The sequence below is a fragment of the Carassius auratus genome, unplaced genomic scaffold (assembly GCF_003368295.1).
Source record: "Carassius auratus strain Wakin unplaced genomic scaffold, ASM336829v1 scaf_tig00215656, whole genome shotgun sequence".
NCBI classification, from domain to species: domain Eukaryota; kingdom Metazoa; phylum Chordata; class Actinopteri; order Cypriniformes; family Cyprinidae; genus Carassius; species Carassius auratus.
In genome coordinates, this window is record NW_020528185.1 from 51,102 (window position 1) to 74,269 (window position 23,168).

Here is a 23,168-nt window from a genome sequence, read left to right on the forward strand (position 1 = left end):
TGACTCCATTGTGAAAAAGTTTAACCTGCCACAGTAGCTGCTGAAACAGTTCTACTCCACCATCATTGAATCCATCCTCTGCACTTCAGTAACTGTCTGGTTCAGCTCAGCTTCTAAATCTGACCTCAGAAGACTACAGAGGGTAGTCCGGACTGCTGAGCGAATCATCGGTTCAACCCTCCCATCTATTCAAGAACTGTACTTATCCAGAGTGAGAAAAGGGCTGTCAAAATCACTTTGGACCCCTCACATCCAGCACACTCCCTCTTTGAACTGTTGCCATATGGTCGACGCTACAGAGCACTGAGCACCAGAACGACCAGACACAGGACCAGTTTCTTCCCTCAGGCAATCCATCTAATGAACAGCTGACAATAACTGCGAACACACTACACTTTATATTTATATACACATACACTTTATTTATCTAACACACATACTTAGTATACACTTAAATTTTGCACACAATATATATGTACATACATAACTGCATTTTGTAATATACCTGCCTACAATTGTCATTTGTATATTGTCATTCACTGTCTACTTATTTGTATTTTTTATTCTTTTATTATGTTTTTTATGTTCTGTCGCTGTCATTCTGCTGTACTGCGGAGCTTCTGTCACGAAAACAAATTCCTCGTATGTGTAAACATACCTGGCAATAAAGCTCATTCTGATTCTGATTCTGATAAGCCACCTTTTCAAGCATTAATTTTTTGATGGCATAATGCATATATGCTTAAATGTAATCTAAACATTCCAAGTAAATATCCTACGTTTTGTACAAAAAAGACAGCATGATTATTGCACAGGTGTAACAATATAGATTGTAACAAAGCAACTGAACAGCACTAAATAGGAAAATAGTGTCAATAAAGGAAAAAGGCAGTTCATCATTGAATTCAAGGATGTCATCATCCAGCTAAATTCAGATTAAATAGTATCTGTACAATTAAGTCAATGAAATCGCTGGTTATTAAGTATATTAATGTGTAATGTACAGTTTTGGGCAGTGTTGTAATTTGCTTATTTTTTAGTAACGGAGTAATCTAATGTGTTATAATTTTTAAAATAGTAATTAGAGTATCCTTACAAGCCGAGGTCTCTATACATTGCTGCCACATTACATGGCTGAAAGAAAGCAGTGTTTTATAATCCAGTGATTGTAAAAAAGAATGTAGCACATGCACTGTCAAGTCAAGTGCCAGTGGATTAGAGACCTTCTCCACTAAGACCCGACACAACAGAGTGCAGTGCGGGGGACAAGACTTGACAGGAGAGTGCAGAGACTCGAGTGTGTGCGGGATTCGGGAGAATAAAATGATTCACGGGACTCCAGTAAAATAGAAATATCTAAAAATAAAATATCTAAAACAAATAAATTATTAATCTATTTCACAAAAGCAACATTAACGAATATAAATAATAAATGATTAGAAGGCGCAAGTGTATGCAGAGTTTCTATTTAGGCTATAACGTGTTTGCAGCGTTGAGCAATGCAGTGCTGAAATATGCGTGCTCACATTTCCTCTCATTATAACACACAAATTGTAGACATTATGAAACATTCTGCATATATGTATTGTGTTGTAACAAAGATTTGTGAGATTGCATGAATTGAGATCATAGGCGGGGGTGAACCAACTCCAGGGTAAGGCTAAAAGCAGCCAAATATATTAACAGGGTGGCCACCACTAATGAAAGCGTGGCCACTCATTTGGCCACCCCACTCAAAACTGCATTTTTCCCCCCATTTTTTTTTTCTTGACAAGAAATACATTTATTTAGATGCGGAACTGCTGTATGTCTTTGGGGAATGACCACATCAAACGGGAAAATTTTCTGACGCGCACTTGAGCTTAACCTCAGTGTCAGGCTTGAGTCAAACGAGCACGGTAAAGCTACAGCAGCCAAATGAGCTTCAGTAGAAAAACTGAACTTTGGTCTGATGAGATATTGTTAGACTATTTGTCAGTAAAAACACAATTCTCTGTCCCATCAGCCACTTTATTGTGCTCACGGCGCACTCTTCAACAGTATGCAGATATGTGGCGTACGCTCTATATCACGTCATCATAAATAACCCGCACAAGAAACTTTGAGCATAGGCTACATATAGTGCTGGGCGGTTTGAACAAAAATTTATATCACGTTTTTTTTTTTTTTTTTTTTTATTATGCAAGTTTCCCAGTTATTATTATTTTTTTTTTCATGCATGATCAGGTGTACAATGCATTTTCTTAGAGCTGAAACAACTAATCGATTTAATCGATTAAAATCGATTATTAAAATAGTTGTCAACTAATTTAGTCATCGTTTAGTTGCTAAACAACTTTTATTTGCCGTAAGCGGCTCATTTTGTGCATATTTAAAATCTGCGGTGACCAAAGTGTGGCAGTAATGAGCCACCGAAAGGGTTTAATTCAGCCAGTACAGCAGGAGACGTAGCGAAATGCAAATAGCTGGCCTCGTTTTATGTCACGTGCTTCCCGAACTGCATCTGCAGTATTCAGCTAAAAAGAAGAGCAACCTGTAAACTCTGCACTACTGAAATGTTTAACGGTTTAAGACTTTTATTTGTGCAGATTCTCCTGTACAATGTTGTTTGCAAATGTTTAGTCGTAAAAGCTAATAACATTGCTTTTTAACAGTTAACATTTAAAGATTTACAAACATGTTCTGTGATCAGTTTGTCATTTACCAGTTCATAATTCAGTCTTGCAGCCTAATTATGACTGAATAAGAGAGGTAAATGTGTAAGTATTCACTGCTCTTTTTCACACAGCAAGTTTTTTGTGTGTGTCAATTTATTTTATTTTTTTCTGGTCAACCTTCTGATGGATTTTACTTTAAAATGTGAGTTCCATTCAGGTTTCATGCCACTGGCACTTCATTCGAAGGATTGTTTACAATTTCACAGCATAAGCTATAAAGCTAAACAGGTATAAGTTGTGTGTTTACAGGGAAAAAAAATGCAATGTACTGCAAATTTTTTGTTTTATTCTTATTCTTCGTGAAAATATTTTCTGAAAGATTCCTTAAGCTTTGTTCGGGATGTTAAACTACTTTAGGAGCCCTAAGGACTGCCATGGTTAAAACACTATTTGAAATCTCCTTGTGAAATTTACTAGAGTATGGGCCAGTGTTTTGATTGCAGAAGAGTTTGACAAAGGATTACTAGCACATAATAAAACAAAACTCCAGGTATCGCTGTCGCTGCTTTGAAGTGCAAACATTGTAAAGGGTCCGTCTGAAACAATGTCGCGTGGCCGGGGTGCAGCATAACATTCGTTCAAAACGTTGAGTAATTAAATACATCGGTATGGCGGTATATTAAAAATTAATATTGCAACGTAAATTTACACCGGTTTTCGGTATGAACCGGTATACCGCCCAGTACTAGCTACATACCTTGTTCTGTCATCCGCTAAGTCATGAAATCACCAAAAAGGTGATTAAAACTACAAACTGCATGTACTCGGCACACAAGAATGTCTCTCAAATGCATGTCCTATAAATTCTGCGATTCAAGATTAGCCTATTATATAAGGCACACGATATGTATTTTTTATTTATAAATTAATGCACAAATAAATGTGAGCACAGTGCACTTATACTAGAAAATATGCGAAAATGAAAACATTAAATGTATAAAATGACTCCTTTTATACTCTGGCATTTGTGACTGTTGACTTCGGCCTTTTTCAAATTTCTGTCACTACGCATGCCTAATTCAGGAGTATGCAGTGTTGGAAAGCAAGCATTTGAGAGTTTCTAGAAGCTGAATAAACAATAAAGTGAGCCCCTTTATTAAAATACCTGGAGGTGAGGAATAATACAAAAATTGTCATATTCACCCAGTATTACTTTATCTAATTTACAAATTTCTCAATTACAAGTAGAAAATAATTGTAGTCAGTTGTTTTATAGGCACTGAAACAGTCCAGTACATTATAATCAAACATATTTTTATATTGAAATAATGAAGATGTCTGTGCCACCCCAGACTGGTTGCTGTTCCCAACCTGGCCACCCATATGAAAAACATCCTGGCTAGTGCATAGCTATTTACTAGTGTAACTTAATACTCCCAGTTAAGCAGGACTAGGTTTTAGTGTAGAAAACAGAGTCTTTCAGCATTCTGCCCTGTAAGCCTGTTTCCTTTTGTTTTCATAAATGGCTCCCACTTCACTGAAGGCTCGTTCACTGGGCACCGAAGACGGTGGGGGGCAAAGGAACTTTCTTGACAGACGAGCAAGAATGGGGAACCTTTTCTCATTTTGTTTCCACCATTCAAGTGGCTTGCCCATCCTCCTATCAATCACTGATTCCAACTAGTGTTATTAATTATTATGTTTTGTCGGTCTAGATCATGAAATGCTTTCTGACAAAGTGCTGTAACTTATCTATGCATTTACACAAAACTATAAATTGGGTTACTCAACCGCGATCATGTGTGGAGACAATAAATAATTTCCACAGAGCTGCATTTATTTAGATTTGTATTAACTAAATAATGGTTATGTAGTAAATCAAATGATTCTATAATTTAGGGGGTTTAAACGAGATAATCTTGTCAAAAATTTCATGCAGTGGCCGTGCTTGAGGCTTCCTGATCATCAACCCAGTCATGTGCTGAGCAATATGAACGAACTTTTTTTCCCGAGACTATATAAAGTTAAACAGCACTTGTCAGTTGGCATTTTATGATCTAAATTTAATCTAACGTTAAATCATGAAATGCCAACTGACAAAGTGCTGTTTGACTATAACTAACTATTGTTTGACTATTGACTAATATAACTAATAATCAACCGCAATCGCGCATGGAGATAATAAATAATTTCCACAAAGCGGTATATTTATATGTGTATTAGCAAAATAATTGTTATGTAGTACATGATAATATAATCTAGGGTGTTTAAACAAGATAATCTTGTCAAAAGTTTCATTCAGTGGCCGTGCTTAAGCCTCCAGATCATCCGTCAGTTGCTAAGCAATATGAACGAACTTTCTCTTCTAGACTAATGGTGAGCATATACAACAGATAGAGAATTAAATTCAGCGCTTTTATTTTACATGCACTCATTCATGTCTGTTTTATTTAATTCATGTAAAGATACGTCTTTATTGGGGCAGGACATGACGAATTACACTACGTGACTCAATGAGTTCGTCTCAATTGTTTAGAAACAAGCTGCATAAATTAACTATATCAGGAATTTATGTCTCAGATCTCATTTTGTGCATGTCTTTTATGTTAAATAAAGTTGATTAATTAAAGCAAACCAAGTAGAACATATACTTTACCTGTGCACTGAGTTGTTGTTGACTGATCTCCTCAGACGCCCGGGCTGCAATGGCGGAAATCTCAAAACGGCCACAAGATGGCGCCGTAAATCGGCGAATCCGATATTATAAAACCGATACCCGATTATGGAAAAATGCTTAAATATCTGGAAAAATATCGGTAAACAGATACATCGGTCGATCACTATAAGATATCATGAAAAATGTCTAGACCCCCCACCCCCCAAATATAATAAAAAATATTTTCCCAATAGTATTGAAGGCTTCTACAAACTCTTTTGTCAGTAAACATACCACTGCATAGTTTTTTTTTTTCAATTATAAAACACTAGACAGAAACATAGACATCATATAAGTGATTTATTTGAGCACTACAAAAATACAATAAGAATAATTTGAGTAAGAAAATTTTTTTTTTTTAAACTTTGTTTGCCAATTACAGAAAATCCTGAGATTGCTAGAAATGCAGCATTTACAATGAATTACAATGCAAATAAATGTTGATGTGCTGATGGCCACTTATAAAAATGGTAATAACACAAATGTGCCATAAAGTAAATAATCCACTCTCTCTATTCATATAGACGCCGTTCACTTTGATAGCCGTGATCATACAGTAATAGCGAGTTGGTTTGGGCTGATTTGCACTCAAACAGATGGTAATCATGCAGATACATTCACATTCAACATAAAACACACTCTCACATATATAAAAAAACTGTTGAAAAATAAAACAAAGAAAAAGGCAATAGCTATAAGTTCTGCCTCCATCAGCTCACAGGTGCATCAGAGCGTGTCACGAGGGAGTGCCAAAATTCAAATATACTATCTTTCGCCTATCATTCATTCTTTTTTCCGGTGGATCGTCTCGTTCTGTTTATGACACTGTACGCTGCAAAACCATGCCGTTTTTTTACTACCAAGATGCAGTTTCCGACCGGGAGTTATTCCATAACGGACGCAAACTGTTCTGTCGCTGAAAAACTGAAACATAATCTGGTATATACAGCATTTCTAATGTTCATGTTTTTATGTGTACTGCTTACACAAATGTAGTTAATACAGTCTTTATAAGCTTTCCATTGAAAAACAGCTGTTGTCGATGCTTGAGGCTTAGATCTTTATAATGATACATAGTTTGTCAAGATTAAATTTGTCCCATTTCATTTAATCTATTTGTAAACATTGACACGTGCGAGTTGAGGGGTGTTGAGGTTAACAGGTTAAGTGTACAGTATACTGTCCTGCACATTTTATTTTATAAGCATTTTATTTTATTCTACTTTTTACATTTTTCTTTATTTTTATCTTTTTCCATACCATATTTATATATATATTTTTTGTTTGTTTTCTTACTGCTGGTAATATGCTCCATGTATGTGACAAATAAAAATCTTGAATCTTGAAGAATCTTGAACTGCTCTTGTGCTGCAGTTTAGTATATCATCAGCTACTTTTCTCGTGTTCATGTTCTATTTACTACAAGCTCAATTTGAAAATGTGTGATCGTTACAGTAAAGGTATTTCATAAATCATCTCTTATTCCTATTAAACATAGAATCTTAATTATTGTCCAACTTCCCTTACAAGCCCCTTTGGCTTATAGCCTAACAGAATCTTCATCTTGAAAAAAGTACAATGAAATGTATTTATATTATTAAACTTTCTGATGTTTAACAATATACTTGGATAACATGCTTTTCATCCTTTTGAAAAATTACACTCATACACAGTATCATCAGCTCATCTGTTCTCAAATCAGTTCAGGGTACTGATGCCCTGAAAACCGATGAAACAAAAACTGTTTTTTGACTCGAGGACTAGAACCGCTTCAGCAATGTTATAAGTAGCTGAAATAATTTCATGGTATGTGAAAACATCTCAAGGACCCCAAAATCACCTCATATATTCACCTCATTCTCACTCATACATATATTCACAAACAGAAAATTTCTCTGTAAAGATTGGTCTAAACATTTTTAAACTATCTAATTGTTACAGTATTATTTTATATTGTATTGAACATTTAAAAACATGTAAATGCAATTAAATTAAAATTTTGTAAATGTTTCACTTCATTTCATGCAATTAGTCAGGAATTATAGGTCTGAAAATGTCAAATTTGTCAAATGTTAAGTTATGTCACAATAACAATTAATGCAAGTAATAAAAATTACTTGATCATCAGAAAGGATCTCCTCCACTGATTCAAAGGTTCTTCTTCTGAGGAAAATTCTGGCTTATTCATCACAGTGTGTCTTCTTCCAGAAATGAAAAATAGCCGAGATTAACTTGATGAATCTTCATGCTTTGTTTACAGAGCTGATGTGGGTGTTCACATGTTTGCCATCTCATGTGGATGATTACTGTATGAATAAAATGTGCTACACGTAGGAGTGATCCCATTACAGATAAATAGCTAAGACTGAAAAAAGACTGGATCTAGCATTACATACTACTTTATCAGAGAATATTTGTTTTTGACATGATTTACTGCATTTAAAAGTTGACACTTCAAGCTTTCCAAAGATATATTTCTCATGTTTATGTGTCATTTTGGAATTTTGGTTCATTTTTGTGATGCATTTCAGAAAGAAAGGCCAGAAAGCACACCAGTTTTTTTCTTTATTTTACCAAACAGCATTTAAAAAAAAAAAAAATAATAAAATAAACTTGAATTTAATTGAGTTTTTGTTGGTATTATGAGTATATTCAAATAAAACTAGACCCTTTACAGATTTTAACGATGTATGTCTCTTTAATCTTTATGATTAAAAAAAAATAACAGAATAATTTCTTCCCTTTGCCATTATCAGGAAAAAATGCCACCTTTTTCTTTTAAAAGAGATTAAAAGTAATCTGATATCACGCAGTGAAACTGCACGGCCATTGGTTCGTGCAGTGTTATTAAAACAAAGCAATGGCTCGGCAGTGGTGCTGCACAAACCTATGACAGCAAAGCCTGCCAAAATGGGCGGGGGATCTGGCTATATATTGGCCACTTCGCCACAGGAATTCAGATTACTTCTCCTTCAGCGACGACGTCACAACGCTTCACTGATCTCTGCTGAACTGCTCACCGTTGACACACGACTGCTGGTCCCTGCTGCAGACACATCGCTTTCCTGCAGCCATTCTGGCGAGAGAGAGAGCGAGATTGAAAGAGCAAATTTCTCTTAAAGAGCCTTTCTACAGAGTTGTTGCAAATGGCGTCTCGTCATTGCAGCTCGTCCAGAGCCCCTCTCAGGGCTCAGGGTGAATCTTGCCAAGAGTCAATGGATATCATTTCTGGGAACAGTGTTAGACTCCGTGACGATGAGGGCAATGATGGTGTCAGAGCACGCTGCAACTCTACAGCGACTCACGGCCTCTTTCAAAATAGGTGCTTCTCACCCCATAAAAACATTCCAGAAGTTGCTGGGCCTTATGTCAGCAGCATTGCCCGGTGCTACGTATGCGCCCCCTCCAATATTGGCTGAAACATCGTGTTCCACCTCATGCGTGGTCGAGGACACCTGAATATCAAGGAGAGTCAGGACTGCATTTTGGCCCTGACACCTTGGATGAACATGCAATGGATGAAACGGGGTGCTCCGCTTGGTATGGTTTGCAGAAGAAAAGTGATCTCCACAGACGCATCCAACAGAGGTTGGGGCGTGCTGTTTGAAGGGAAACACGCTTTCGGCCGTTAGTCAAAAGAGGACAGCAGTCTTCACATCAACTACCTCAAGATGATTGCAGTTCAGCGAGCCTTCCAGAGCTTCCTTTCAAACCTAAAGAGCCACTACCTTTTCTCAGCTGAATGAATCCACTCCTAGTGGGTTTGTTTACATCTCTCAACCCCGTGGCTCTGGCCGGGGAGGAGGTCTCGCGATAATTTACCGCGAGAAGTGGAAAGTCTTGCTGGTGTCTGTGCCTGTCTCCAGCTCGTTTGAATCTGCCATTTGCATGTTGTCTGGCCCCACTCCAACAATCATTGCTACTGTCTACCGCCCCCCTAAACTGATTAGTGAATTTTTTATGATTTTGCTGCTTTCCTCACCCATTTATCCTCTCTCTCGCCAAACATAATACTGCTGGGCGATTTAAATATCCATATGGACAATATCAATCTGCCTCTCACCAAAGACTTCACCTTATGCCTTGACAGTTTTGGATGTCAGCAACATATTACTTTTCCAACACACTGTAAAGGACATATTCTGGACTTAATCTGTTGCTCTGGTGTCACCCCTTCTGATCTTACAGCTGATGAACTCCCCATATCTGACCACTTTCTCCTCTCATTTACTGTGAAACTCACTCTATCCATATCTAAAATACCACGACTTATTTCATTTCGGAATATAAAAAATATCAACCCCGCCACTCTCACTTCAAGTATTCACTCCTTCTGCCTCTCTGACACTCACAATCTATCCACCTCTGATGACCTCGTCTCTCATTACAACACTGGACTCCACAATATTCTTAATTCCCTTGCTCGGTTAAAAACCAAAACTGTTTTTTTTTCTGTCTCTGCCCCTTGGTTCACTTCCGATCTTCGTCTCATGAAAGCCAAAGGTCGGCAACTTGAACGTCTCTACAGAAAAACTGGTCTCACTAGTCACAAAGAAATGTACAATAACCATATCTTACTTTATAGGGACTCAATTGCTAGCACCAAAATCAACTACTACTCGAAGTAGTACTAAACTCATAGTTACTGTTTTCCCTACTTAACAATATCACCCAACCCCAGGACTTTCTCCCCCTCAATTGTATACAACCTCCTTCTGCAACTCCATTATGTCCTTCTTTACTGAAAAAAAATTAAAAACATCCACCAGCACCTTGAAACAATCCCTCACCTCAACATCTCAGCTGACTTTCAACCATTCACTCACTCATTCTCCTCCTTCCAGCTCCTCACTATTTTAGAAATTACAGAACTCATCCGGAAAACCAAGCCATCTACTTGTCAACTTGATACCCTGTCCACACAACTTGTTAAAGCCTGCCCTCCCCCCTGGTCCATCTAGTTTCTGCTATCATTCACTCCCCTCTCACCACTGGAACTATCCATACATCCTTCAAAACTGCTGCCATTACCCCAATTAAAAAAAAAAAAAAAAAAAAAAACTGGTGCCGACCCCTCCACCTTCAATAACTTACGTCCTATATCCAATCTACCCTTCATCTCCAAAATCCTTGAAAAAAGTTGCCTCTCAACTCCATTCTCACCTATCACATAATAACCTGTATGAACAATTACATTCCGGTTTCCGCCAACTCCATAGCACTGAGACAGCACTTTATCAAAATCACCAACGACCTTCTTATGGCAGCTGATTCTGGACTCCTCACCATCCTCCTTCTCATCGACCCAAGTGCAGCCTTTGATACCATCTGTCACACCACCCTCCTCAACAGGCTTTCTTCCATCAACATCACCCACACTCTGTTAGACTGGTTCACATCTCATCTTTCTGGTCGCACTCACTATCATTTCAATCCCACATCAATACCATTACCCGGTCTGCCTACTTCCACCTACGGCACATCTCCTCTGCCCCTCCCTTACCCCCCACACTGCTGCCATCCTTGTCTACAGTCTAGTCACTTTCCATCTGAATTATTGTAATTCTCTCCTCTTTGGCCTCCCTCACAAATCTCTCCATAAACTTCAACTGGTCCAGAACTCAGCTGCCCGCATCATTATTCGAACCCCCTCCATTCAATACATCATTCCTGTCCTTCAACAGCTCCACTGGCTCCCGGTCCAGTTTCGCATCCAATTCAAATTCCTTCTGTTTACATTCAAGGCCATACACAATCTTGCCCCCCCCCTCTTCCTCCATACACCTGTCTGTCCCCTCTGACCATCTCACCATGGCTGAATTCTCTGCTCCCCGTCTCTGGAATTCATTACCACCCAACTTAGAAACATTGATTCATTCCCCCATTTTAAATTGCAACTCAAAACACATCTTTTCAAAACTGCCTATTCCATTTTATTATTATTTTTTTTTTACTTCTACTGTTTTATGTATTCATGTACGGTGTCCTTGAGTGCCAAGAAAGGTGCCTGTAAATAAAATGTATAATTATTACCACGTGCTGGTCAGATCATGCCCCTATAGCAGGCCAGTTGGTGGGCAGAAACGACTTAGTCGTCCGATTTATGAGAGGTGCCAGAAGGCTTAATCCCCCTCGCCCCTCCCACTGTCCCTTCATGGGACCTGCCCACGGTACTGAGAGCCCTAAAGAGGGCCACCTTTGAACCGCTACAGTCCATAGGCCTTAAGGCCCTGTCACTAAAGACCACTCTGCGGTTGGCACTAGCGTCTGTTAAGTGTGTGGGCGAATTGCAAGCACTCTGGATAAGCCCTAATTGCCTAGAATTCGGGCCTAACGACTCTAAGGTCGCCCTGAAACCAAGGCATGGCTATGTACCAAAGGTGCTCTCCACACCTTTCAGAGCACAAGTGGTCAATCTCTCTGCATTACAAAACACAGAGGATAATCGAGAGCTGAATCTGCTTTGCCCAGTGAGGGCTCTAAAAGTCTACATAGAGCATTCTGCGCCGATAAGGCAGAGCAGCTCTTTATATGCTTTGGAAACCGCACCAGAGAGCTACCGGTCTCAAAGCAAAGGCTTTCTAAGTGGATTGTGGAAACAATCCAGCCTAGTCTACTCTTCTTTTGGCCTGCAAAGCCAAACTCGCCATCCACATTTGCTAGATTGAATAAGGCTTCAGTTCAGGAGAAAAAAGGGGTTTTTCCCATAGCGTCTTCGACGCAGTACTCGTTCCCGTGTTTTAGGGAACCAAGGTTACGTTAGTAACAGAGTACGTTTTGTTTATTTGGAATGTGTCAGACTGTTTTCATTAATCTTCTTTAAAAATAAAATAGCAACCTTATCTAAAGTGCTAAACAGAATCCATAGTTTCTGTTAAAACATCAAGTTTTTATTCGCTTAGTTATTGCGACAAGTCAAGAACATTATTTAAAAAGCAGTCTTTTGTTGTAGAAGTGATGGTTCTACCATATTTGTAATGAGTTAAGTTTGCAGCTGTAGCTCTCCATCTTCACCAGTATGGGGTTTTGAAGTCGCCCAGGTCAAACCCTTTCCAGGGTCAGGACTGGGATGAATGACTGACAGTGCACATGCTTGAGTGAAAGTAGAAATTTATTTTTACATTCAGAATGTTTTATTTTTTAATGATGATTGACTTGCAGCATTGACTGAAGTGCAGCAAATTCTTAGAACCAAACTGAATTAGGTTTGGTCTGTAGAGCTTATAGTTATATCTTTTATAGATATGCAAGTTAAATCTTTGTATATATATATATATATATATATATATATATATTATTTTTTAATCTTGAAATTGCATGTGTTTCTCTACTGCTGATCCAGAGACTCCTGTTCACAGTGGCTCATCCTCTCCTTTGCCTATGACTCCCAGCAGGGATAGCACTGGAGGGCTTTTCTCAGGGCTGGAAACTCAGATGAACTACGAATTAAATGAGGTTAGTCCTAACCTTGGTGCAAGTCTTGCTTTTCAGTCAGTAGTCAATCGTAACTAGACTAGATTAAATTGCATACACATGGCGTTATATTGGTTACTCAAGACTGTTTACTGGTTGGTTTTATTCAGCAATTTATTAATAGATTAAAAAAAACTTTTCAAATGATAAAATATTAATCTTTAAGATCTTAGTTATGGCAATGTATTCAGTTGTATACAGTTTAAGATTAGCCCAAGACTAGTTTCTATTTCTCTCTCTCTCTCTCTCTCGCTCTCATTCTCTCTCTCTCTCTCTCTCTCTGTCTCTCTATTTAACAGCATTAGCTCAGTGAAATACGTCTTCCTTCCATTAGAATGAATGTTTTCCCGCCTTGCTAAATGTTGGGCTCGTGATAAATAAGTTGTATTCGCCTCAATCTGATTTAGTAAAGTCAAACTGCAGACAGTGAAGCTGCATCACTGAGCACGAGTCCCGTGATTCCGCTTGGTCTGCAAACACCCACGATCACAAATAACAATGATTTTCATAAAATAATGATTATTTATAAATTGTTGATTTGTTATTATCATTATGGTCTTGTGAAAATAATAATATGGGCTGCGAGAAAATAATAGTGCTGCTGAATGCAGGCATGTTTCAGCCCAGTAACACACCGTTACTCAGCCAAAAAACAGACCGAATTCAGTTCAGCTGGAGGGGGTTGGATTTTTGGGGGTAGTTATGTATGATTTGTGGGGGTCGAGATAAAGGTGTGAATTGCTCTTTCATATTGACAGTGTCTTATGAGGCTTTCACTTGCTGAACTGGTTTATATAGGACTGTTGTTTTGGTTATAGACTAAAAAATGGTCTGCCCCCACGTAAGATTATTCTAGTTCTAGTCTTTCGTTTGTTATATTCAACTAATCAGAGGTTCATATTAAATTTACAAAATCAAATCTTAATACATCCCACGCTCAAGCACATGCATTAAGTTTGCAACAAAGCACATGCAGAAGTAGCCTAATAATTGTGAAAAATTTGACATTTTAATTATTTATTAATAAACAAATGTTTTCTTGTCGGCTGCAGGATGAAATTTACAGTGCTGGCTCTCTCGGACGAGAGAAATGCAACATTCACAGATTACACAATTTGTTTTCCTTTAAAAAACATTTCAAGCTTTCTGTAGATATATTTTCAATGTATGTGAGACACCATGATATTATGTTAATTAAAACATTATAAATTCATTATCAGGAAAACATTGAAGTGATGAGATGGCGCCTCCCTGTCATTAATGCACATTAATAATTTTTGCACAAATACTTGAATATGAGCATCGTGGTTTTTACTTGCTGCAAGAACGCTCCATCACGAGTACAATTCATGCCAACAGCCCATAATATAACTGCATATTCAGCAAGAATTCATGTTAAACATATTTAGCTATAGCTTGATCAGAAGGTTACAATGACTGCAAGAGTCGAGCGGGATACTAAGAGTTTGTCTGTTTCTTTTATTGATTATTTTCAGGTTAAAGCATCATTTAAACAGATTCACACGCAATCGCTTTCGCAATAATGCATTCAAACAAATGTAATCTTACTGTACTACTACAATTATCAGCATGCTATCTGATTTTGAAATCTTGAAGTTAATCAATCTGTTTAGATAAAATAACTGACTGGAATAACTGTTATTTTCATCACAAACAAAATTTTCACAAAAGAAAGCAGCAATTAAAGATTTAATGCTTACAATGTTATTAGTTTGGCATGTGATATAGGGAAAAAAGTTTACATAAAATAGCTTAAACCACTTTGAAACTCTCCATTTATTTTTTTTCCAATTATTATTATTTTATATGCTACGTTATCAACATAACATTTCAAACATTCTGAAATACTTTATCCACAGAGTGAAGGCGGAGCGTGTTTCTGTTATCAGTGTGCGCGGAGGGGAAGTTGTTGCTGCTCACTGCTCTCGTGTCTTGTGTAGACACACAGAAAATGTCTGCTCTATTTACAAATAATTTCTATAAGAAAAAAAAAAAACAGTGCCTGTTACAGAATACCCGGGAGGCTGTGGAGTAGCAAAAAGATAGTTTTATTTAAGGCACAAGCAGAGGAGCGGGTAGTGTTGGGTAGAGTGATAAATGGGTCCGTGATAGCTGGGTGAAGACGTCAGAGGAGGGAGGTGTACCACACACATACACGCTGGAGACTTTGATCTTCGGAGGATCGCTGGAGAGAGGTAAGTAGAGGAAGAGTTGGTCCTTAGAGACGTTCCTCTGGGCCATATCCTTCCCAGTCCACTAGATATTCAAGTTGTCCACCACGCCGCCAGGAGTTCAGGTTGTCTCTAACTTCATAGGCCGCACCGTCTTCTAGGAGGAGTGGAGGGGGGGCTTCGGTTTCGCCAGGTTCTGTGGAAGGAGAGACAGAGGGATGGTGAGGTTTTAGGAGAGACACATGGAAAGTCGGGTGAATCCGGTACTCAGGGGGTAATTGGAGTTTATAAGTGACCGGATTGATCTGCTGAAGGATGGTGAATGGACCAATGAATCAGACAGAGGCGGATGTCCCGGGTGGACAGCCAGACTTTCTGACCGGGTTAGTAAGTTGGGGCCTCAGATCGGCGAAGGTCGGATGTGGTTCTGCATCTGTGTAAGGCCCGCTGGATGCCACTGCTGCTGATGTTGTACCCAAGGAACTGCACTGAGGGCTGATGGAAAGAGCATTTCTCGGCCTTGAGGTAGAGCTGAAAGGCCTTTAGGCGTTGCAGGACCTCCGCAACATGGTGTCGATGTTCTGCTAGGATCTGGGAGTATATGAGGATATCATCAATGTAGACGAGGACAAACTTATGGAGGAATCCATAAAAAAATCCTGGAAGACGGAGGGGGCTTTAACAAGTCCATACGGCATCACACAATATTCATAGTGGCCAGTAGGGGTTATGAAGGCAGTTTTCCACTCGTCCCCCTCTCGTATCCGGATGAGTTTATAGGCGCTGCGGAGGTCCAATTTGGTGAAGACAGTGGCACCACGGAGATGTTCCAAGTCAGCTGGGACGAGGGGAAGTGGGTATCTGAATTTGACGGTTATGTTGTTGAGAGCCCGATAATTGATACATGGTCACAAGCCTCTGTCCTTCTTTTCCACAAAGAAGAAGCTCAAAGCAGCAGGGGAGGTAGATGGACGACTGTAACCCTGGGCCAGCGCCTCCTTGATGTATTCCTCCATGGCCTTCTCCTCCGGAATGGATAGGGGGTAGATCCTTTCTTTAGGCACTGGTTCACCCGGCAGCACATCGATGGCACAGTCCCATGGCCGGTGTGGAGGCAGCTTGGAAGCCCGTTTGGGGCAGAAGACGTCACTGAAGGGGGCGTAGCAGGTAGGGATGGACATGGATTGGTTTTTCCACTGGGCTCTCTATTGAGGTAGAATAAACTGGAAGAGGTTCAGGGGAGGGTTTGGCTGGAACTGGACAACCCGAGATGCAACTCTTGAAAAGGCGTCACACCACATTAGGACTTCACCTGTTTCCAGGAGATGACCCTAGAATGACGTCAGCGGTGGATTCCTCTAGAACCAGCAGATGGATCTCCTCATGGTGGAGTAGTCCGTTTTGGAGGAAAATGGGACCCACTCTATGACGTACACATCTTCTACTCAACGGTCTGCAGGTAATGGTGTGGACTTGGTAGGCTGACGGTGTTGCTGTGGTAGCGAGTTTGAGTTGAGGGCAGAGGGTGCCGGAGATGAAGTTGCCGGGTGACCCAGAATCGAGGAGGGTGGAAACTGGAAGAGAAATGTCAGTGGCAGTAAGTGTCACAACAGTGATGAGTGGTTTCATTTGGTATTTTGAAAGGAGAATGGCACTCACCATGGGACGGGGAGGACGAACGGGGCATACAGTGATGGCATGCCCCGGGGCTGCACAGTAGAGGTTAAGATTCTTGGCCAGCCGTCTTTGTCTTTCAGCCATTGAGAGTCAATATGATTCCGCTAGCATGGGTTCATTGGCTGGTTCTGGGGAGCTGACGGCCTCTGGTCCTCGTATGCAGCAAGATGCAACCGCACTCGAGGTTCCATTCCCTGATGGTAGGTAGTCAGTAAAGCCTGTTCGTTCCATCCACTGGAGGCCACTAGAGTCCTAAACTGAAGGGCATATTCATTGACAGATATTTTTCCCTGTTTGAGATTAAACAGCTTCTCACCAATTGACGAGTCCCAAGCTGGTCTGCCAAAAACTTCTCGGAAATGGTAGATGAAGCTGGAATAAGACTGGATAACTGGGTTATTTTGAGTCTATATAGAATCTGCCCACAGTAGTGCTTTACCTTGCAGTTGAGAAATTATAAATGCTACCTTGGATCTCTCGGTGAGATATAAGTGCGGTTGCATCTTCAGGACCAGCGATCATTGAAGGAGGAATCCGCTGCACTCCTCCGCCGAACCAGAGTAGAGCGCCGGCCTGGCCATAGAACTGCCGTGAACGGAAGGTGAGGAAGTGCTGGCATCGTTGACGGAAGTGCTTGCTGGTGTTGGGGATGCAGGTTGAGCAGTGAGTGTCCTATGGAGTGCATCGACCAGATCTTGAAAGGGGTCTGTGAGGCTCATGCTTGTGCAAAGCGGTGTTGGTCCGGTCTTCTGTTACAGAATAACTGGGAGGCTGAGGAGTAACAGAAAGATGGTTTTATTTAAGGCACAAGCAGAGGAGCGGGTAGTGTTGGGTAGAGTGATGAATTGGTCCGTGATAGCTGGGTGAAGACATCAGAGGAGGGAGGTGTACCACACACACGCACGTTGGAGACTTTGATCTTTGGAGGATCGCTGGAGAGAGGTAAGTAGAGGAAGAGTTAGTCCTTAGAGTTAGCTTACAGGTAAGACCTTGACGTGAACGAGACCAGACGCTGACTGAGTGCGTGTGTGTGGTATTTATAGTGCAGATGTGATTTGGGTGATGATGAGGGTCAGGTGGAAGTGCTCAGTACTCTGGTGAGGGCGTGCATTGTGAATGAGTGGAGGTGGAACCTGGCATTTTGACTCACTGCTGAGCTGCCAGTTTTAATCGTAACAGCTCTTAAAGCTGAGTGGATGGTTAGATGCATGATGGGCTAGTATTCAATAAATAAATAAATAAATAAATAAAAATAAAGGTCTTTCCAGCATTAAGGTAATAACATTACTGTTTTTTTTATAATCTTGTTGCAGTTATAAATTTGACTGATAAATGAATGATAAAGAACTATATTATAACTCGTTTTTTTTTATTTCTTCGTCATTTGAATATTGATTTAAAAATTGGTTTAAATCATAAATCAGATTTTTTTTTTTTTAGGCCATATGCTAGTGCCCTACTTTAAAAGCAAGTAAAGAATCCTCTTTTTCAAATCACTTAAGTTGTCAATTACTAAAGCTCTTTTTTTCATTGTGTGAATTTTGTTGATTATAATGAGAGAATTTGAGTTTAATCGTGAGGACATTTTATTAATCTGACCATTCATAGAGTTTTAAAGATTGAATTGTGCAGGTTTAATTTTATTTGTTTCTTGTTTTAGGCAAATTAGGCCTAAATAATGGGAACAAAATTATACAGTGCTTTACGTTTAAACATGCAACAATTTCTTAATCAGTTTACAGACAAGTGTCTTTTTCCCAATAAGTTATGTCAAAATTAAGGACAGGTACAAATAACAAAAATGCATGTTGTTTTATTAAAGGGAAAAATATATTTATATTTAAAATATAAATTAAAATATAGGCATAATAAATGAAAATATTGACATTTTGCATATTAATCCATGTAGCCTACCCCCCCCCCCCTAAAATAGGCTACCACTTTTAATGTTCCGATGCAAAGTAAACCACAATTTCTTCTGAATAATATAACGCATAATTAATATAATATAAATAATACTGCACACCTTTTAAATGTGTAAAATCTAAAATATGGTTTAAAACCATGTAGCTTAGAAAATATAAGCACAGACTTGACATTTATCCTGCTTGAATTAGTTCTAAGAAATGCACATAACTTCATAAATACCAAACTTTCATCTGTAAATATTAAATATATTAAATATTTAAACTATAGTATTTTTCTTTCAGGCAAAACTGACATCTATTTGCGAAAATGTGCTTTGATGCGCTTCTTTGATAACTCGTGGTTAAAGCGCCACTCAGAGTTCAAAAGCTGCAGATGCACTTTACAAACGACGCGGCGGTACCCGCTGCGGTAAAAAGGGCCTTTTGAATGTCTACTTACTGTATGAGAGATTAACTGATTTTAATTTTTAATACCCACTACTGATAGATTTTGTACGTCCAAAAAACAGTATGCAGAATGTATATACTGTGCCCTCCTTAAGTATTGGAACAGTAAAGACAAAATTGCTTTCTCTGCTGTGGAGTCAAGACATTTGCTTATATGATTAATAGATGAATATGCTACAAAACTACAAAATGTCACATTTTATTATAAGGTCTTTCAACACATACACTAACTAGATATCCAAAACGCCACTTTTACCGCCACTCCTACCGCCGCCGCGGCGGTGTAAAGTGCATTTGCAGCCTTTGACCGCTGAGTGGCGATTTAACCATAATAAAGTTATCAAACAAGCGCATCAAAGCACATTTTCGCAAATAGACGTCAGTTTTGCCTCGCTGATGTGTTACATTTGACTGCTTCAGTCACGGAAAATGAAAGAAAAACACTATAGTTTAAATATTTAATATATTTAATATTTAATACTCACAGAAGAAAGTTTGGTATTTATGAAGTTATGCATTTCTTAGAAAGAGAAAGAGTCTGTGCTTATATTTTCTAAGCTACATGGTATTAAACAATATTTTAGATTGGACACATTTAAAAGGTGTGCAGTATTATTTATATTATATTAATTATGCGTTATATTATTCGAAATAAATTGTGGTTTACTTTGCATCCGAGCATTAAAAGTGGTAGCCTATTTTAGGGGGGTAGGCTACATGGATTAATATGCGAAATGTCAATATTTTAATATATTATGCCTATATTTTCATTTATATTTTAAATATAAATATATTTTTTCCTTTAATAAAACAACATGCATTTTTGTTATTCGTTACCTGTCCTTTATTTTGACATAACTTATTGGGAAAAAGACATTTGTCTGTAAACTGATTAAGGAATTGTTGCATGTTTAAATGTGAAGCAGTGTATAATTTCGTTCCCATTATTTAGGCCTAATTTGCCTAAAACAAGAAACGAATAAAATTAAACCGGCAAGATTAAATCTTTGAAACTCTAAAGAATTAATAAAACGTCCTCACAATTAAACGCAAGTTCTCTTTAATTTTAAAGGGAACCTTCTTTACTTGCTTTTAAAGTAGGGTAATACCATATGGCCTAAAAAAAAAAAATCCCAGTTTTTTTTTTTTTTTTTTGAAAAAAAAAAATATGATTTATGATTTAAACCGATTTTTAAATCAATATTCAAATGACAGAGACATTTTACGAACTGATACCAGAAACACGCTCCGCCTTCACTCCGTGAATAAAGTATTTCAGTATGTTTGAAATGTTATGTTCATAACAAAGCATATAAAATAATAATAATAATTTTAAAAAATAACAGGAGAGTTTCAAAGTGGCTTAAGCTATGTGTAAACTTTTTCCCTATATCACATGCCAAACTAATAACATTGTAAGCATTAGCTACATCTTTAATTGCTGCTTTCTGCTGTGAAAATTTTGTTTGTGATGAAAATAACATCTTTGTCAGTTATTTTATCTAAACAGATCGATTAACTTCTTCAAGATTTCAAAATCAGATAGCATGCTGATAATGTAGCACTGTAAGCAGTGTTGTGCCTGAACGCGTTCATTGAAGGATAGTTCATGAACTCGTTCATATTTTGGGGCGAACGTGAACTGAACGTGCTGAATTAATGCCTGATGAACTTTACTGTCAACTCGTTCATTCTGGTGTCTGTGAACGGCACGCTCTCTCAGGTTAACTTCGTTCAATAGGGTGCCAGATTTCTATAGAGCCTTCCAGGCGAAAAACCGGCTAAAACACACCGTAAACGGGCCTTAATCAGGGTTCTAAATTAACACCCGCCAACCCGCCAAATGCGGGTTAAAATTCATTTTGGCGGGTGTTAATTAAAACTTACTAGTTTGGCTGGTGATGCATGACATGAGGCTCTGTTCTCGGTCATTTATCCCCCTGGCAGCACTTCCTACATTTCCCATGAACACTGTGCTGTAATGCTACGTGATGACGTTTCATATGCCCATTGGCTGCACGCAGTTTGCAGTGAAACCAGCGCGAAAAAAACATGGAAAGGAATAGAGCGTCCATCAGAAAACACAAGGAAGAAAAAAACGAATGGAGCCAGAGCATGGAGCATAGACTGAAAGAGGAGGGAGTTAGCTATTAAAGAAAAAAAATAAGATTAAACTAAATGCGGCGGTGATTGGGCCAGATTTCTGGGGGCGAAAAGAGGAACGAGGCAGGGGATGAGGATATAACGGAGCCCCGCACGTCACCTGTAGGAGAAGAAAAATCAATCTGTGACGACGGTTTTGCAATCCGTCCCCTCAGTTTATAAACCGTACTCACGAATTCATAAACTGTTCCCTCGGTTTAACAAATCGTACCCACAGATTAACAAACCGTGCCCACGAATTCCCAATCCGTGCACTCAGATTTTGTAAACCGTACCCTCGGTTTTTGAATCCGTACCCACGAATTCATATTAATCCGTGCACACGCTTTCGCAATCCATTCCCTCGGATTTGTAAACTGACGCGCATTTGTAGCTCCGCCCCCTCTGGCAGATTCATTTCTGTTTATTAAACATTATTTTTCATAGTATCCAATGAGTCTTTGAGCGTTTATTTTACATTAATCACCAATAGGATAAGACACAGCCGCCTGTGTTTTATGGCCAAAAAAATAAACGCTAAAAAGAAGAAAATATGGGTAAAAAGCAAAACAAAACAAATAATATGCCGGTTATGTTTTCATTCCTTTTCTCTCTAACTGAATGCAATGTTATTTTTGGCCTCATTATTTAATAATAACATTAACAGTGAAACTTGCATCTAACTCAGGCAGGTGGGGTGGATGGAGCTTGGTATAATAAAATCACAAAAATAAGTCTTCATGCATATTAAGAAAGAATTGTACACAAGCATTTACAAAACTGTCAAAGTTTATTTAAAAATAAAGCAATTCATGAATTGTTTTCTTGTAATCATGTATTTAGCCTACAAATTAAAATTATAAAAATAACTTTATTTTTATCAATAATGTATATTATTATACAGGTTATGCATAAGAATCTTTTATCCAAAACAATTTACAACCGAAGAAAAAATTACTCCAGAGTTAGTCACAATGCCAGGTTTATTGTACAATAATAATCAAGTGCTATTATAAGATTATTCTTTTATTATTATTAAACCTATTCCACATAATAATATTCAATAAAACTGTGTGTTAACAGGAGCTTGCTGCATGAATCCGTGAGTACGGTTTACAGATCCGTGGGAACGGATTGTGAAAGCGTGCGCATGGATTATGAATTTGTGGGTACGGATTCAAAAACAGAGGGTACGGTTTACAAAATCTGAGCGCACGGATTGGAAATTCGTGGGCACAATTTGTTAAAGCGAGGGAACAGTTTATAAATTCGTGAGTATGTTTTTTTTTTTCCTCCTACAGGTGACGTGCGGGGCTCCGTATGATATTGACAGAGAAACAAAGAAAATAAAATGTAATGCCAAATGGGTGACTGGTCATGAATGGCTTGTGTTTGATCACAAAGAATGTCATAATGCTTTGTCAGGATTGCCGCATGTAAGTTAAGCGAAAGAAAAAAAACAAAACAAGCAATTTCGTGGTGTGAACTAATCATTTTAAATTTGAGTCAGTGTATATTTTGTTGTATGCATTGTACTTTATATGTGTTTTTCATGCCAACAATGTTAATAAAATGGTCAAATTCATTCAGTGGCACTCATTTGTTATTTTTACAGAATAAAAAAATGGCTAGTGGAAATTCTGATTGGCTGGTAACTTTAGAAAGTTACCAGCCACATTGGCTGGTGATCAAAAAAGTTAATTTAGAACCCTGGTCTTAATATGTAGTGGAAAAACACCCAATCTGGCAACACCAGCCACCAGTGTCGCACCACCGTCCGCCGCATGCGTGACGCGTCATCAAAAAAAAAAGACATCGAGGCGACAGCAGCATGTAGCAAGGCGTATGATCATTTATAAGAATTTTATGATGTTTATGACAAGGTCGGTGAGAATGGGAGACAAAGCATTAAAGCAACAAGGGGGAAGTGTTGTCC

General features: G+C 38.6%; 1 protein-coding gene across 3 annotated transcripts in view; it reads left to right on the top strand.

Moving 5' to 3' along the window:
• The window catches only part of LOC113095296 (male-specific lethal 3 homolog), a 45,042-nt gene extending 22,369 nt beyond the window's left edge, over positions 1–22,673 (top strand). The window contains exons 3-5 of one of the 3 annotated variants that reach the window (XR_003288299.1): positions 12,716–12,828; positions 22,316–22,422; positions 22,534–22,593. Coding sequence is in view for 2 of the 3 variants with exons in the window: in XM_026260869.1 (XP_026116654.1) it covers positions 12,716–12,885 (170 nt within the window). In the remaining variant the exon portion in view is untranslated. Of the gene's footprint in view, positions 1–12,715; positions 13,095–22,315 lie in introns of those variants that run through there. The other 2 variants (XM_026260870.1, XM_026260869.1) reach the window with 2 other exon arrangements.
• The last annotated feature ends 495 nt before the right edge of the window (positions 22,674–23,168 follow it).